Source organism: Phaseolus vulgaris, chromosome 7 (genome assembly GCF_051622355.1).
Source record: "Phaseolus vulgaris cultivar YP4 chromosome 7, ASM5162235v1, whole genome shotgun sequence".
Classification (NCBI taxonomy): Eukaryota; Viridiplantae; Streptophyta; class Magnoliopsida; order Fabales; family Fabaceae; genus Phaseolus; species Phaseolus vulgaris.
In genome coordinates this window covers 56558202-56577566 of record NC_143504.1, presented here as the reverse complement: position 1 = coordinate 56577566, position 19365 = coordinate 56558202, and the positions used below count along the sequence as shown (strand labels likewise).

Genomic DNA, 19365 nt, shown 5'->3' with positions numbered 1-19365 from the left:
TTGTTTATTTAATTCTTAATTTCATTGCATTGAATAATCATTTTGTTCCTACACATTTCTCCTTTCTCTCTCCGTAGTTTGACTTATTGGATATTCACCAATTTAACCCCTAAAATATCTTCCATCTCAATATTTGAAAAATATAATACATGTTATACTGGTCATTGAATTTCAATTATGTCTATTTTCTATAATTAGTTATATTTATGCAACTGTTATCTAATACTCTATTTTATAATTTATGCAAATTTATTCTTTGATATTTGTCATTGAAAAAATTGTGTCTTTTTAACGTGAAATCTTTGATAATATAATGTTTTCTTTAGTGTAATTTTTATTTTTTTTTAGAAACAATATATTTAATTAAAATTGGAAATAATATGTAAGTGGATATGAATATAGTTGCTATCGACAAAGATAAAAATGAGACACAAATTTCGTATTGAGTATGGATGAAAACGATGACAATTGTATATTTTACTTTCTGAATGAAATCATGTTTAATTAAAGAGTCCCTCAATCTACTCAATTATCATCTTTAATAGTCCAAATTAAAATAGATAGTATAAACCAAAATTTACAACATTTTTTTAAGTAAATTTCAAGATCTTTAAACCAACCATTGAGTGGACTAAACTCATTTAAAATTCATCTTTCTATAAGTATTTTTTTCAAAAATCTCACGAATTTATACCTTGTTTGCAAGTAAGCATCTCCATTATTCACCCTCTTTTTTCAACTTTGGACAATTAAGATATAGTTGAAGAGAGGAGGAACCAAAATTTTTGACTATTAATAGTTATAGTTTATTATTATTTTTTTAGAAAAACTACAGTTTATTATTGTGACACATATAATACACTTCTATTTACGTCGAAGACTTTCTACATTGGTTGATGCAAGAACTTTCGTAAATAATCTTCTCATTTTTTAAATTAGAGTTAAATGTGTTTTACTTTTCTAAACGTTTATCTAAAATTATGTTTCATTTTCATTAAAAATATAGTGTTATTAACTTTTTATACTTTGTAAAGTCATAAAAGACATATTCAAAACACAAATAATATTAACGACTTTATAATGTAATAAATGGAGTTTTAGGTCAAGGTATGACTTTAACTTTAAGTATTTGGTCACCTTAATATAATGTTTAACCAATTAAATACATATTAAATATGTAGGAATAAAAATTTATATATTTGTATCACAAACTTTTTATTTTAATTTTTTTTTAATAAACATGATCTATCATCAAAGTTTCGTCATCTATATATCAGAGTTGCGTCTCACAGTAGCATGAGATGATAAATTATTTAATTAAAAATAAATTTTGTTAAGAACTAATAGCAACAACCAAATGTCCAACTTCATTAATATATTTTTTTATCTTTTGAGTTTATCATTTTGACTTTCATTAACTCACGTGATTGCATTAAATAACACAACAATAACTTTTTAGATAATGCTGATGACGCGTAATACAACTTAAATTCACCAAAAATAAAAGTAAAATTTACTATTCAAATGAAAATATTAAATAGAAACATTGATAAAATGTAGAAGTAACTTCTAAGAGAAGAAAATAATTAAATAAAAATAATTTTTTAAAATAAAAAATAATTAATCACTGTATTAATTAATTCAGATATTATTTTAGAGATTAAAAAAATTATTAATATCTGAAATAATTTTTTTATTCATAAAAATTATAAACTAATTTTTAACTTGATATTTAATTAGTTATTAAAATTTTAATATTAATTATTTTAAATTTTAAAATTGATAAATTTAGAAATTATTTAATATTTCTTAATAATAAAAACTATTTTAAATATTAACAATTTTTAAGTATTTTAAATAATATATAATAATTGATTATTATTTTTTAATAAAATTAGTTTTTATTTAATGATTTGTTTGAAATGTGTGTAAAAAATGGTTTTTAGTTAAATTTGTTGACCATGTATAAAAAAATAACAAATCAAGTGGAAGCAGGAGTATTGGACCAACTCCCTTGACTTAGAGTGAATTTATGCATTTAGATGCAAAGGGAATCATAAACACAAGATTTGTATCAAATGGCCAATAATGACACCACATTTAATAATGGTTAACCATTATATTAACAAATTATTATTTTTAATATTTAATTAGTTATTTTTTATATATATTCATTTATTTTATTATAATTAATAATTGGAATTTAAGTAGTTGTCAAGGCTCACATGTTGTTTTGCTTTGCCACCCTTAAACATAACTCTTCACTTTCTAAATCTCAAAGAAAAAAAAAAGTATATAACACATAAGAAAATCATATAATTTTAGAGATAATAAATATTTAATTATTATATTGACTAAATTAGATGCCAATTTATAAATAAACAAAATTATTAATATTTAAATTAATTTCTGTTATTGATAAATAATTTTTAAATTGATATTTAATTAATTATCAAGGTTTTAGCTACCAACTTTAGAATTAAAAAATATAGTTAGAACTTAAGTGACTAATTAGATACCAATTTAGAAACTATTTATTAATAATAAAACTAATTTAAATTTTGTAATATTTAAAATAGTATCAAATTTAGTCAACTTAATAATTAATTATTTTTTTTCACCAACTTTAACTAAAATAAGATTTCTCATCTTATCATGCAAACTGCTAACAAAAGTAGGTTTAGTGTTGTTATTAAAAAAATATGCACTAAAACTACATAGCTTAATTATGTTTTTATTTCACTTTAATCCTTTATATATAATTTTTTTTACTTATTTCGTAATGACTGTTAATGAGTCATTTAAATTAGAATTCAAAGCACTATTTTTTTATATTAATTTAATAATCATAAATGAATGAATATTTGCAATGATTCTCTTTATATATATATATATAATTATCTTGATAAACAAATCATCTTCATTATCACATGAAATAAAAAGAAACATACTTTGAGGAAACATTATCTTCCAAAAGAAGATTCAAGTGACAGTGTATAGTTAAATTTAATAATTTTGCACACCCAAGGAAAACAAAAATAATAATTGCACTTCAATTTCATAACAAAGATTGATCAACAACTACTATATCCTTGAGCATCTATAGAAGTCAAACAAAGACAAATACACAAAAACACTTTCAAACATTAATAAATAACATCAGAACTCAATTATAAAAATCAAAAGATGAATGCAATTTTTTATTAATAATACATTAACAATATTATTCAATGAATATTTTTCAACAAAAGAAACTTATCCAATTAATTTACGAATAGGTTAATTTGATGAAAATATTTCTCAATAATCCAAAAAAAATTAAAAATTCTTAACTTAGTTATAAACTGGATTTAACTTATAAAAAAATTATTTAACTTTAGGCCCTTGAATTTGTAAATGAGAATGTTGTAAAATGCAATGAACTTCACACACATTAACAACCTTTGATTTGGCCTCGTGCATGTATGTTAGTTATGATAATTTTTTTTTTGTCTAAGTTGAATGCCAGCATATACAGCATTATACACAAACATAAATTATTTAAATTCAAGTTGCTAATTAAATATAAAATTTGTGTTTTGTTTACTTAAATTGTAATTATTAAAGATGGTCAAATGGGTTTGTTGAATTAATTGGGCATGTTAAATTGTACTAAAGTGTACGAAAATCTAAGTTCAATGGCACCACTCTAACTATAATTAATTAATTAAACTCTAGTTGTTAAACACTTTCAATATTCTTTGTTCAATTATTTAGATTCTGTGTTAAAAATACTGAATTGTGTATCAGAATCAAATAACTGTTAGTTGTTAAGTCACAAATTTAATTTTTTTTATTTTTTTTAGAAAGTGATTGGTTTGTTTGAGTGGGTGAAGGTTTCAAGGGAAGAGGGTTGACTTTTAATTTTTATTTTTTTTATCTGTTCTGGTTAATGTACTTCACATCGTTTCACATTTGATAAAATATCTGGTTTCACATTTACATTGTATTAAAATAATTTATTTTTTTATAAATCTCAAGCATTCTACGTTATTATTGTAGCCAAATGAGTTATTGAAATTGCAATAAATTGTAATTTCTAGGGATGATATGCCACCATGACAAAGATAGTATTAATAAATCAAAGTAATGATTTATCAAAGTTTCAGATTCTTCTTGGGTTATGTCTAATAGTCTTATAATTTGAAGTTTCAAAACAAATAATATTCTGATTCAATTTTTTTTATTTTAGGAGTATATTTGTAAAGTTTATTTAAGTATAAAATTTACTTATAAGATGATACTAACATTTATTTTAGAAAAAATACGAAAGAGTGAATTAAAAATTTTATATTAACTAAAAACATGATAAAATTATAGTATATATATATATATATATATATATATATATATATATAAAGAACAATTTTTAAAAGTCAGCTTTATAGAATTAAATTTAATTTAAAAAACTATTGAAATACAAATAAAGTTCAACAAGAAATACTAATGATTAAAAAATGTTTTTCCTTAATTAAAGAAGAAGAAAACATTCACAAAAAGTAATTAAGGTAAATGATGAAAGTAATAAATTGTGATTTACAAGTAAATAAGAATTTTTATTTTCTTTTTTTCTTTTTTTATTTGCAATTAGGTTGATCAGAACCTTATTTTCTTAAAAAAAATAATAAATTGTGATAAAATAATTTATTTATTTATTTTATATAATAAAAATAATAATAAAACATTACTTCATAACTCACTAAAAAAATTATTATTTTTTCAATCGTAAAGATCGTCAATATATGAATATTTTTTAATAATTTTTTTATTTTAATGCGAAAAATATTATCAAACATGTTGGTTGGAAGCAGGCCTAAAAGTTTATTAAAATGACAATGAAGTTGATCTGACATTTTCCACCTTCACAACGTTACTCCAACAACTTCATCAAAACATATTTCAACCTTTTATGTATGACTTTTTTTTATTCAACCATATCTCCACGTGATATGCAAATTGTTTATTGTAAAATTAGGTAAAAGTTGAATACCATTTGCATGCACCTTCTATAAAACCTTCCCACACCATTCAACTCATCACCAATCTTCACAGAGAAAGGTTTCATTCTAGTTTCTGAGAACCTTAAAAAATGGGTTCAGAATCCTTAACCGTTTGCGTTACAGGGGCTTCTGGTTTCATCGGATCATGGCTTGTCATGTCACTCATCCAACGTGGCTATACTGTTCGAGCCACTGTTATTGACCCAGGTTCATCTCACTCTCTAAATTCATCTTTTTCATCTTCCTCATACCCTAAACTAGGTCTTTTTGTTCACCCATTTGAATTTCTGGTTTCATTCTACTCTCAAAGTTTTTAAATTTTTATTTGGGTATCTAAAATGTAGCTCAGATCTCTCTCACTTTACCATGTCAACTTGATTATAGATGTATGAAGATTGTGAGTGATGCTTATGTGAACTAGTGTTGTGGTTAGTTCAAGAATTTGACTGAAAAGTTAACTTTATCTGTGAGAGACACTTTATTATATATTATTAAAGAAAATCTTTAGATAGTAGAGACCATGTTGAAATAAAAAATTATACACAACTTTTTATTCAACATTCAATAAATTATTTTCTTAACTTTTGCTTTCTGTATTTTTATTTATTTTTGTACTTAGTTATTGTCATCGCATTATGTGTGCTGACATGACATGTTATGATAAAATAGTTAGAAATGAAAATAGTTTTCTTAAAACATTACACAGATTATTACTTAAAATTTTCAGGAACCGAATACAGAATTTATAACTATTTTAAAGATAAAAATTAATAGAATAAATACAAAATTCAGAAATTTTTCAAAGACTACAATTCATTCACTATAAAATAAAAATTATTTTTGAAAACAATAAATATAGTTACTTGGTGAATTAATTTAGATTCTGAGATTGTATTCTATATGATGTGGTGCAGATGATACGAAGGAGGTGAAGCATTTGCTGGAGATAGGAGGTGCAAAGAGCAAGCTTTCACTGTGGAAGGCTAACCTTGAAGAAGAGGGAAGCTTTGATGAAGCCATTAAAGGGTGCATTGGAGTTTTCCACTTGGCCACCCCCATTAACTTTGAATCCAAAGACCCTGAGGTCTTCATTCTATCATACTTTTTCTTTCTTCTCATTTTTCTCAAATTTATTAAGGCAAAGACTAATACCATCAAATAACTTCAATGGTGATCTTTTTCTGTTTTACATTAGATCTGAGTAAAGTCTTCTTTGTGGTATATGATTTAGAGTGAAGTATGATAAATTAATCTGGTTTAAAATTTGATTGGAAATGCAGAATGAAGTGATAAAGCCTGCAATAAGGGGAGTAATAGATATCATGAAAGCATGCTTGAAGGCAAAAAGTGTGAGAAGGCTTGTATTCACATCCTCAGCCATAACCACCCAAATTTCTCATCACCAAAAGCCTCTGTATGATGAGACCTGTTGGACTGATGTTGAGTTATGCAGAGCAGCCAAGATGACTGGTTGGGTTAGTACTTTTTCTCACCAACTACGTTAGGATCAATTATCGTATTTGAGATTGTCCGTTTCGGAGTCGATGTTTTGTCACAGTTTTGTTTTTAAAAGACACGTGGATTAAGGAATGTATTTAAACTGTTATTGACCTCAACTCCTAAATGTCGTGTAACTATATTTTGACCGGAACAATAATCATTTATTTTTCAATGGATAAAGTTTTTATTTTTATCTTTGTTTGAATGCAGATGTATTTCGTTTCCAAAACTCTGGCAGAGCAAGAAGCATGGAAATTTGCCAAAGAAAAAGGAATGGACTTTGTCACTATCCTTCCAACTCTCGTTGTTGGCCCTTTTCTGCTCCCATCAATGCCATCTAGCTTAATCACTGCACTTTCCCCTATCACAGGTAAATTTACAAAAATTCTGAAACACATTCTTATTGATTTGTTCAAATTATTGTTAAAATTTGTGAAGAAATTTTGATATGCAGGAAAAGAGCAGCATTATTCGATCATAAGACAAGGTCAATTGGTGCACGTAGAAGATGTTTGTCGTGCTCATATATTTCTATTTGAAGAGCCAAAAGCTGAAGGAAGATACATATGCAATGCATGTGATGTCACTATTCATCACATTGCAAAATTAATTAACAAAAAATACCCAGAATACAAGGTTCCAACTAGGTAACTCTCTCAACAAATTTCTTACATCATAACTAATTTAATTCTCAAATATTTTTTATAAATGGGTTTATAATTAACTTACTATCACAATTTTAACTTCTTAATTTAAAGTTTGTATATTATAATTTGATTATATATTTAGTTCGTATACAATCTTCATTATATTTCTTCATACTTTAACATTAAATATGAAAATCAATATAAATTCGGTAGTAGATGATATGATCATCTTAACAAACTTAATATAAAAGATAAATTATTAAGAAGAGAACACATTCCATCTAAATTAAATTCACTCTTAAATTTTACTATTTTAACTTTCATTAATAATATTCTTAAAATTAGTTCTAGTAAAATTAGAAATTAGATTTTACAATTAACTGAACCTCTAAAACCATGTTAAAATCTACCATTACTATAACATTTTTAAATAAAAATTAATTAGTTATTATCGATTAAACTAGTTTTTATTATAGATAAATAATTTATAGATTAACATCTAATTAATTACCAAAATTTTAGATATCAATTATTTAGATTCTAAAGTTAAAAACTAAAATTCTAATACACTTATATCTGATTTTTAGGTTTGAGAAGATTCCTGATGAATTGGAGTTGGTGAGGTTATCTTCCAAGAAAATAAGAGAGTTGGGATTCAAATTCAAATACAGCTTGGAGGATATGTATACAGAAGCAATTGATGCATGCAAAGAAAAAGGGTTTCTTCCTAAACATGCTTAGAATGGTGCATATATAATAAATAAATAGGTTTTCATATTTTTGGGATTCTTCAATGATTCTTGTTCTTGTGTTGTGAATTGGTTGTGAGAATCGTAATTGAATTGTACAAGGTCAAGTTGTCTTATAAGTAGATTTTTTTTCTTACTTATATGCAATTATATGAGGCTATTTATAAAATAAATAAGTGCTCATTGAATATCATTAATAACTGTTCACATTATATGTACATCCTCAAAACTACTAGTCTAGAGTATCTTGTGGTGTACTCAACTAAAATTTGCGTAATGCCAGTTTCATATCCAATTCAAAATATTTTATTTTAATTATTTATATAAAATTAACCATCAGAACACCTAGTGAAGGAGGACACAATAAATATCTTTAATTTTTTATTTAATAAATAAAAATATCAGTTTAAAATAGAAAAGTAACTACCAATATCTCCACTTCCCTGCTAACACAGTCCACATTTAGTAACAAATATTAACTCTCTACAATTATCAAATAAAAAACAAATAAAATATTAGTATTGCATGTAAAACATAGAGTTAAGAACACGATGACATACCTTCTCTACATAATGCTCTCTGTGAGCAAACCTATTTGAAGGTGGTTTCTAAAATCATAAATTTATGAAAATTTAAGATGATTTCATAAATCAAAACCTAAAAGAAGAAAATATAGAGGAAGAGCAAAGATAGAGAAATGGTTATGACAAAAAACTTAAAAATCAAATTGTAAGTAACTTTTCCGTAAAATATGAGGAAATGAGAATATAGTTTAGTTAATGTCTGTATGATTTTATTTAAATCCATAAAATTGTTATGAGGACTTTACCCTCGGCCTCCTCTTCACGAGTCATTCTTATCCCTTTAGTCACATGTTTCTATTACGAAGTGGACTTTAAGCCTAACTCAACCCCATAAAACCGGCTCATAGGATTGAGGTTTGCACCCACTTATATACAATGAAAGGCTCAATAGCGGCCCGATAGCGGGTGGCACGATAGGCCCAATACAAACACTCGTTAGGATAGGCTCGAAATGACTCTGATACCATATTACGAAGTGGACTTTAAGCCTAACTCAACCCCATAAAACCGGCTCATAGGGTTGAGGTTTGCACCCACTTATATACAATGAAAGACTCTAATCTCTAGTCGATGTGTGATCTCCAACAGTTTCAATCACAATTTCAGAAGACAAATTAGTGTTTCACAAATTGAAATGCACACAAAGAGAACTACCAATTGTCCTTTTGTTGAGTCTTTTCCCTCCCTCTAGTCACAAACTTCAAATAGAATTTCGTGAAACAAATGTCAAATTAGGATTCACAAAAATTAATCAAAACATATAAAGAGAAAGAAAAGTGAAAATGAAAGTATGACGAGAGTAAGAAATGTAGGGTAAAAAAAGGAGGATGTGGGAAGTAAGTAAGTGAAAAGGAGAAAGAGAAAGTGGTAAATGTCCATCAACCCACGTTTCAATTCAAAATTTTACTTGACTTATTCTTTTCAAATAAATACAACAAATATCTTATTTAATAAAATAAAATATCAGTTTAAATAAAAAAATAACGTACAAATATCTCCACTCTCCGTGGTCCACAAAATATTAACAAAAATCTTTAATTTTTTATTTAATATAGAAGAAGATCTTTAAAACAAAAAAGTAACTAATCAATCTCTCTGAATAGAATTATATTTTATTTTGTACGATAACAATTTATTTTGCTCTGACCAAAATCAGTTGCTCAAATTTCACATTCATTTAGCAATGCACAACCATCCACGAACAACACCCAACTTATCGTAACTAATCAATCTCTCTTAATAGAATTATATTTTATTTTGTACGATAACAATTTATTTTGCTCTGACCAAAATCAGTAGCACAAATTTCACATTCATTTAGCAATGCACAACCATCCACGAACAACACCCAACTTATCATTTCGTCCATGTTGTTCAATTGTGTAAATTAAAAATTAATGGTTCAATTAATATGATCATCGTACAAAATAAATGGTCATCGTACAAAATAAAATATAATTCTATTCTCAAACTAAACAAAAGGAGAAAGAAATGGTAGTTCAATCCAGTTAGAAAAAAACATTACTATTATTATTGATGATATTGTTGAGATTATCAATTTATGTTGATTAGTAATGATGGACTCAATTTATGTTGATTAGTAATTGATGCAAAACGTCTAAATGTTTTCATGGAATCTTATTAATAAGATGTATCTTTGAGATTACTTTATACAAGAAGAAAGAAATGTCCAAAAAAATTAATGCCCACATTTCTTTAAACTCTTCTCCAAGCCACAGTTTGGGAGCACATAATGGATGAGACCAAACGATATGAACTTTAGATAAAAGTATTTCTCATAACGCATTTCATCATTTGTTATAAGACGACATGTTATTCGTTGTATCTTAGGCTTCAAACCTACTCCTGATCTTAGTATGATGTTTTTTAGCCGCTCCAACCTGGCTTCCATGCTTACTCTTTTTTTTAACCTATTTAGAAAAGAGAAGGAGAACACTAGACGGTCACTGTTCTCCCCGACGCCATCATCATGCAACCGGGAGAACTTATCAACTTTGGTGGTTTATCATCAACCGTGTGAACTCCAGACAAGTTCTGTACAGAGATAGCAAGCAAGAGAACGATATCATTAATATCGTATATCGTTGGGATACTAGACCATACCAGGAGATCTTTGTAAATGGATTTCATAGATGACCTCAAGGAGAAACCCTTGACAAGACTTACTGAACTATGTTAATAATGGGGGTGCCCCTCTTGATTCAAATAGTACTTCATCTAACAGATATATCCTTGTTAGCACCACTACCGACGAGTCTTGGCAACCAAAACAGGATTGAACTAGTTGAACCACCATTTCCTTCAACTTTTGTTTATTGTGAGATTAAAATTATATTTTATTTTGTATGTTGACAATTTATTTTGTAGGATTATCATATTAATTGAACCATTAATTTTTAATTTATACAATTGAACAACTTAAAACCTGTCTTGTAGTCATACTTATGATATGAATCTAATAAAAGGTGACGGATATAATTTATAGTATAAGCAAATGATAAAAAGGAGACCTGACTAATTTCCAAGATAATTACTTCCTGCACCCAATAAATTGTCACATGCAACCAATGCTTATATGTTTTTTTTTTCCAAAATATGTTTCTAGATTTCAATTTATGGAACACTTTTCGGACTTTTGGAATATGTTTTCCAAAATGTATCTTTTTGTATTCAAGATTTTCAATTTCACAGCGAAAGACAATTTTAAAAATTTAGAAGCCCGTAAAACAACACAACAAATTAAAAGTAACATCAGACAAATGAATCCCAAATGAATACCTAAAAAAAAGTAAACACGGAAGCCAGGTTGTAGCGGCTAAAAAACGCCATACTAAAATCAGGGGTAGGTTTGAAGCCTAAGATACAACGAATAACATGTCGTCTTATAACAAATGATGAAATGTGTTATGAGAAATACTTCTATCCAAAGTTCATATAGTTTGGTCTCATCCATTACGTGCTCCCAAACTGTGGCTTGGAGAAGAGTTTAAAGAAATAAGTTCATATAGTTTGGTCTCATCCATTACGTGCTCCCAAACTGTGGCTTGGAGAAGAGTTTAAAGAAATGTGGGCATTAATTTTTTTGGACCTTTCTGTCTTCTTGTGTAAAGTGATCTCAAAGATACATCTTATTATAAGGTGAAATAAGATTCCATGAAAACATTCAGATGTTTTGCATCAATTACTAATCAGCATAAATTGAGTGCATCATTACTAATCAACATAAATTGATAATCTCAACATTATCATCAATAATAATAGTAATGTTTTTTTCAAACTGGACTGAACTACCAATTCTTTATCCTTGTTTATTTTGAGAATAGAATTATATTTTATTTTGTACGATGATCATATTAATTGAACCATTAATTTTTAATTTACACAATTGAACAACATGGACGAAATGATAAGTTGGGTGTTGTTCGTGGATGGTTGTGCATTGCTAAATGAATGTGAAATTTGAGCAACTGATTTTGGTCAGATAAAAATAAATTGTCATTGTACAAAATAAAATATAATTCTACTCCCAAAAAAAAAGGAATGTTGTTTAAGTTAGTTTAGTTACATTTGAAAAAATATTATTGGTATGTTTCTCTTTCTATATTTTGAATGTATTCAAATGTAGGTGCTTGATAAAAGTATTCTACAATTAATTTGATTATCGTAGAGAAAAATAGTGGTTTAACTAGTTTAGTTAAATTTTGTTTCTCTTAGTATATTTTGTATGTATTCGAACATTAATTTATTTTCAACCATTTCATATGTACTTCCAAAACCAAAATCTCATGGACCTATTCCAATCAGAATTTTTTTTTTTTTTTTTAATATTTTCAATTCTTACTTGTTTTTCACAGCGAAACTTATTACTATAATGTCATATAATATTTATTGCTCGTACAAAATGGTATATTACTATAGTATGGACCTTTAGTAGGATATTGATAGTTATCGTAGGATATTGATAGTTATCTCTAAAAGTAATATCTCCACGCGCATTATTTTGTATCGGTAGTATTGTATTTGAGACCCATATGGAAGGACTCCAATGGAAGGCTTTGGTTCTCAAATATTACTGTCACAAAGACACTTGCTTTAGATGGTACAAAATAAATGGTAATCGTACAAAACAAAATATAATTTTAATATCACAATAAACAAAAGGGGAAAGAAATGGTGGTTCAACTAGTTCAATCCAGTTTGAAAAAAACATTACTATTATTATTGATGATGATGTTGAGATTATCAAAAATATTACTGTCACAAAGACAATAAACAAAAGGGGAAAGAAATGGTGGTTCAACTAGTTCAATCCAGTTTGAAAAAAACATTACTATTATTATTGATGATGATGTTGAGATTATCAAAAATATTACTGTCACAAAGACACTTGCTTTAGATGGTACAAAATAAATGGTCATCGTACAAAACAAAATATAATTTTAATATCACAATAAACAAAAGGGGAAAGAAATGGTGGTTCAACTAGTTCAATTCAGTTTGAAAAAAACATTACTATTATTATTGATGATGATGTTGAGATTATCAATTTATGCGGATGAGTAATAAGCAAATAATAACTTACATTTCATTGTTTTCATGGAGTCTTATTTCACATTATAATAACATGTATCTATGAGACCAATGTCATGCAAGAAAACAGAACGGTCTAGAAAAATTGATGCCCACATTTCCTTAAACACTTCTCCTAGCCGCAGTTTGGGAGGACGTCTCCTTTTTATCATTTGCTTATACTATAAATTATACCCGCCACCTTTTATTAGATTCATATCATAAGTATAACTACAACACAGGTTTTAAGTTGTTCAATTGTGTAAATTAAAAATTAATGGTTCAATTAATATGATCATCGTACAAAATAAAATATAATTCTAATTTCATCAAGTTCAATTTTTATCTTTTCAAAATCCACTAATGAGATATTATCAGTACTTTTGGTCTTCATCATTTTTCCAATTAGAAGAGCTCGGCCCGGCTTGAAAGCTCAATAATAGTATCAGCCAAATATGCAGCATCAGTCGCCTTGAACATATTATTTGATATCTTGCAACTTCGATATCTTTTCTTGTTTTTCTTTGAAGGACATGTAGCACGATCCTCATTCACAGGTTCACAAATTATATTTGAATGTTTTCATGGAGTCTTATTTCACATTATAATAACATGTATCTTTGAGACGAATGTCATGCAAGAAAACAGAACGGTCTAGAAAAATTGATGTCCACATTTCCTTAAACTCTTCTCCTAGCCGCAGTTTGGGAGGACGTAATGGATGAGACCCAACGATATGAACTTTGGAGAGAAGTATTTCTCATACCGCATTTCACCATCTGTTACAAGACGACATGTTATTCATTGTGTTGTATTTTAAGCTTCAAACCTACTTTTGATCTTAATATGGCGTTTCCAAGCCACTCCAAACCTTGCTTCCAACCTCGCTTTCATGCTTACTTTTTTTAGTGTTCTTAGCAGTTAGGGATTCGTCTGTCTGATGTTACCTTTAATATGTTGTGTTTGTTTGCGAGCTTCTAAATTTTCAATATTGTCTTTTGTGAAATTGAAAATCTTGAATAAAAAAAGATATATTTTGGAAAAGCAAATTTGAAATAAATTTTTATATTTTGGAAATAAAATTCTAAAATAGAATTGGAAAATCAAAATTTGATTTTGGAAAAATAATTTTAGAATAAAAAATATATATTTTGGAAAATAAAATATGATAATGTGTTAGGAAACAAAAGGTATTTGTAAACCAGATGTGTTTCCAAAATAGGAAATCTGGAAGAAAAAAAATCATTACGAAACATTATTTCTGGATCACATTTTTTAATGTTGAATCTGGAAAAAGTCATTTTTAAAAGGGATAAAATGGTATTTTCTGAAAATTATGAAGTGCATATAAACAATTTTATAAAAATAAGAATGTCAACTCATAAGAATATAATAAAATATTAAGGAGTGAGATGACGATATGCACTAAATGTGATTTAATGTTAATGTTTGATTATGGTATAAATTATATAACCCCTTTTCACCTTTTATTAGACTCATATCATAAACATGAATAAAAAATAAGCATCTAAAATAGCAAATCCTTCATCTATATTTTGAATGTATTCAAATGTAGGTTCTTGATAAAAGTATTCTACAATTAATTTGTTACTATTCAATATGGTCGGATCCCACCTTCATCTATATTTTGAATGTATTCAAATGTAGGTTCTTGATAAAAGTATTCTACAATTAATTTGTTACTATTCAATATGGTCATCATACAAAATAATATATGGTCCTACCTCCACATTAAACAAGGGAGAAAGAAATGATGATTCAATTAGTTTGAAAAAACATTGGTCTGTTTCTCTATCTATATTTTGAATGTATTCAAATATGGGTGTTTGACATAAGTACTCCACAATTAATTTATTCTCAACCATTCAATATGTACTACCGAGTCAACCAAATCATGTTTTAAGTGGTTCAAATATGTAAATTAAAAATTAATGGTTCAACCAATTTGATTATCGTATAAAATAAATGGACATGTACAAAATAAAAGGAATGGTGCAGGAAATAATTGTCTTGGAAATCAGGCAGGTCTCCTTTTTTATCATTTGCTTATACTATAAATTATACCCGCCACCTTTTATTAGATTCATATAATAAGTATGACTATAAGACAGGTTTTAAGTTGTTGAATTGTGTAAATGAAAAATTAATGGTTCAATTGATATGATTATCGTACAAAATAAATTGTCATCATACAAAATAAAATATAATTCTAATCTCACAATAAACAAGAAGTGGTGGTTCAACTAGTTCAAGCTAGTTTGAAAAAACATTACTATTATCATGGATGATGTTGAGATTATCAATTTATGTTGATTAGTAATTGATGCACTCAATTTATGCTTAATAAGCAAATGATTGATTCAAAACGTTTTCTAAAAATAATAACTTATATTTGAATGTTTTCATGGAGTCTTATTTCACATTATAATAAACTTTGGAAGTCGTCGGGCTTCTAAATTTTCAATATTGTCTTTTGTGAAATTGAAAATCTTGAATAAAAAAGATATATTTTGGAAAAGCAAATTTGAAATAAATTTTTATATTTTGGAAATAAAATTCTAAAATAGAATTAGAAAATCAAAATTTCATTTTGGAAAAATAATTTTAGAATAAAAAATATATATTTTGGAAAATAAATCTAATAATGTGTTAGGAAAACTTATACCAAATTTCCAAAAAGTGTTTCATAAATTGAAATCTATAAACATATTTTGGAAAAAAAATTCATATAAGCAATGCGTGCATGTCACAATTTATTGGGTTGAGGAAGTAATTGTCTTGGAAATCAGTCAGGTCTCCTTTTACCATTTTCTTTATGGGTATTTCTTTCTTCACTCCTACAGTTTTCTTTCTACACCCCCTACATTCTATGCAATACCTGAATTATCTTTAATAGATTTGGATGATTCCGGAATAAAGTTTTTGTAAATAAAAGGTATTTGTAAACAAGATGTGTTTCAAAAATAGGAAATCTGGAAGAAAAAAAATCATTACAAAACATTATTTCTGGAACACATTTTTTTTAATGGTGAATCTGGAAAAAGTCATTTTTAAAAGGAGTAAAATGGTATTTTCTGAAAATTATGAAGTGCATATAAACAATTTTATAAAAACAAGAATGTCAATTCATAGGAAGATAAAAAAAATATTAAAGAGTGAGATGATGATATGCACTAAATGTCATTTAATGTTAATGTTTGATTATAGTATAAATTATACAACCTAAAGACCCTTTTTTTCACCTTTTATTAAACACATATCATAATCATGAATACAAAAATAAGCATAAAGCAGCAAATTCGGAATTCCTTTAGAATATTAGTTTTATTCCATGATACAAGCTCAAAGTACAATACGATGGATCGATGCTGCGAAAACAGGAATATAGTGTCCAGCATATGATTCACCTGTAATAAAGAAGTCATTTTTTGCATATTGAGGAATGCTCTGCAAAGAAGGCCTGAAGGAAAAAGAAAATACTCCATAAGGAACGTCACATTCAATGAGAGTTGAATGGCTATGATGTGTGGAGACATGGAGAAAGGCAAATAGAAAGTTCACATTGAATTTAACCTATGGTTTTTCGAGAAGATTCTTAAGAGGTTTAGGATGCATGAATCTAAACCTATGGTTTATGATTTACCTTGATTTTGACTTAAGTTGTAAACAATTTGATTTAGTCCCAGTTATTAACAACATGCCAATACACTAGCTGATGTCTGGTATACTACAGGGAAAGAAACCTAAACAAAATAAATGTACAGGGATCAAAACCTAAATTCAGTGAAAACTATGGGGACCAAATCATGATCTTGAGAAATTAGTCATTACAGGGAAATTGAGGTGAATAAAAGGACTAAGTATTTAAACCACAAGATGGTTGGTTAGTCTTGATACTCATTTTTTTGTTTCTTTAAAAACAGTCGGCAATAAAAATTGTATGTCATTCCAATTCAAATATTACTGAACTAACCAACTTACTACATGTATCTAATGAAAATCATATTTGTGGTTTCATCATAATTTCTTCATAACACAAGTAAAAAAAATCAAAAAATTTACAAGTGTAAAGAATATTGAGCAAGCCGATAAAAAGATATATACCAAAGCTTGTTGTCAAATCAAACATCAATCTGAAATAATTTAAGAAAAATTAAGCAGCAAAACCATTTTGCCACTGTGATCGATCTCTTTATATATTTTTCCATGAAGAAGGTCATTCCACCAACCCTGGAACGTGAAAACTAAGAAGCATCACCACTGAAAGAATGTGCTAAAAGGACAATTCATACCATAGAATCTAGCATAAACTCATGCAAAAATAATATCATCAGAACAGGACAAAGAAACAACTAAAACTGAATCTCATTGATTAATTTACTTTTGTTAAGTTTCATACCTTCAGAAAATAGCCATTGCCATCTTTCCTTTGCAGTAAGTCATTTGCAAACCCTATTTTCTCTGCAAAGTAATGGATAAGTTTCATATCTTTGTTTGAATGCAGATGTATTTCGTTTCCAAAACTCTGGCAGAGCAAGAAGCATGGAAATTTGCCAAAGAAAAAGGAATGGACTTCGTCACTATCCTTCCAACTCTTGTTGTTGGTCCTTTTCTGCTCCCATCAATGCCATCTAGCTTAATCACTGCACTTTCCACTATCACAGGTAAATTTACAAAATTCTGAAAAACATTCTTATTTATTTGTTCAAATTATTGTTAAAATTTGTGAAGGAATTTTGATATGCAGGAAAAGAGCAGCATTATTCGATCATAAGACAAGGTCAATTGGTTCACGTAGAAGATGTTTGTCGTGCTCATATATTTCTATTTGAAGAGCCAAAAGCTGAAGGAAGATACATATGCAATGCATGTGATGTCACTATTCATCACATTGCAAAATTAATTAACAAAAAATACCCAGAATACAAGGTTCCAACTAGGTAACTCTCTCAACAAATTTCTTACATCATAACTAATTTAATTCTCAAATATTTTTTATAAATGGGTTTATAATTAACTTACTATCACAATTTCAACTTCTTAATTTAAAGTTTGTATTGTTTGTATATTATAATTTGATTATATATTTACTTCGTATACAATCTTCATTATATTTCTTCTTACTTTAACATTAATTATGAAAATCAATATAAATTCGGTAGTAGGTATATGATCATCTTAACAAACTTAATATAAAAAAGATAAATTATTAAGAATAGAACACATTCCATCTAAATTAAATTCACTCTTAAATTTTACTATTTTAACTTTCATTAATAATATTCTTAAAATTAGTTATAGTAAAATTAGAAATTAGATTTTACAATTAACTGAACCTCTAAAACCATGTTAAAATCTACCATAACTATAACATTTGTAAATAAAAATTAATTTTAAAAATAAAAATTAATTAGTTGTTATCAACTAAACTAGTTTTTATTATAGATAAATAATTTATAAATTAACATAATTAACTATCGAAGTTTTAAATATCAATTATTTATATTCTAAAGTTACAAACTAAAATTCTAATACACTTATATCTGATTTTTAGGTTTGAGAAGATTCTTGATGAATTGGAGTTGGTGAGGTTATCTTCGAAGAAAATAAGAGAGTTGGGATTCAAATTCAAATACAGCTTGGAGGATATGTATACCGAAGCAATTGATGCATGCAAAGAAAAAGGGTTTCTTCCTAAACATGCTTAGAATGGTGCACATATAATAAATAAATAGGTTTTCATATTTTTGGGATTCTTCAATGATTCTGGTTCTTGTGTTGTGAATTGGTTGTGAGAATCGTAATTGAATTGTACAAGGTCAAGTTGTCTTATAAGTAGATTTTTTTTTTCTTACTTTATATGCAATTATATGAGGCTATTTATAAAATAAATAAGTGCTCATTGAATATCATTAATAACTATTCACATTATATGTACATCCTCAAAACTACTAGTCTAGAGTATCTTGTGGTGTCCTCACCTAAAATTTGCGTAATGCCAGTTTCATATTCAATTCAAAATATTTTATTTTAATTATTTATATAAAATTAACCAACATATATTTTTTATTTATTTAATAAATAAGAATATTAGTTTAAAACAGAAAAGTATAGCATGTAACACGATGACATAGAGTTAAGAACACGATGACATAGAGTTAAGAACACGATGACATAGAGTTAAGAACACGATGACATAGAGTTAAGAACACGATGACATAGAGTTAAGAACACG

The 19365-nt window shown here is 27.1% G+C and overlaps 2 protein-coding genes and 1 long non-coding RNA gene across 3 annotated transcripts; 2 read left to right on the top strand and 1 right to left on the bottom strand.

Moving 5' to 3' along the window:
• Positions 1–4850: 4850 nt before the first annotated feature.
• On the top strand, positions 4851–8128 carry LOC137830495 (dihydroflavonol 4-reductase). The gene is made up of 6 exons (XM_068637887.2): positions 4851–5246; positions 5954–6123; positions 6320–6514; positions 6750–6909; positions 6994–7186; positions 7774–8128. Exons 1-6 carry the CDS (start codon positions 5129–5131, stop codon positions 7925–7927), a joined length of 990 nt encoding a protein of 329 aa, XP_068493988.1. The 5' UTR covers positions 4851–5128; the 3' UTR covers positions 7928–8128.
• Positions 8129–17122: 8994 nt separating this feature from the next.
• LOC150026011 (uncharacterized) lies at positions 17123–17593 on the bottom strand. Its single transcript, XR_016522975.1, has 2 exons — positions 17530–17593; positions 17123–17360 (listed from the first exon to the last, which is right to left on the bottom strand). It is a non-coding gene; the product is annotated as an uncharacterized LOC150026011 (long non-coding RNA).
• Positions 17594–17634: 41 nt separating this feature from the next.
• Positions 17635–19045, top strand: LOC150026010 (bifunctional dihydroflavonol 4-reductase/flavanone 4-reductase-like). The gene is made up of 3 exons (XM_090304346.1): positions 17635–17794; positions 17878–18070; positions 18685–19045. Exons 1-3 carry the CDS (start codon positions 17635–17637, stop codon positions 18836–18838), a joined length of 507 nt encoding a protein of 168 aa, XP_090160472.1. The 3' UTR covers positions 18839–19045.
• The last annotated feature ends 320 nt before the right edge of the window (positions 19046–19365 follow it).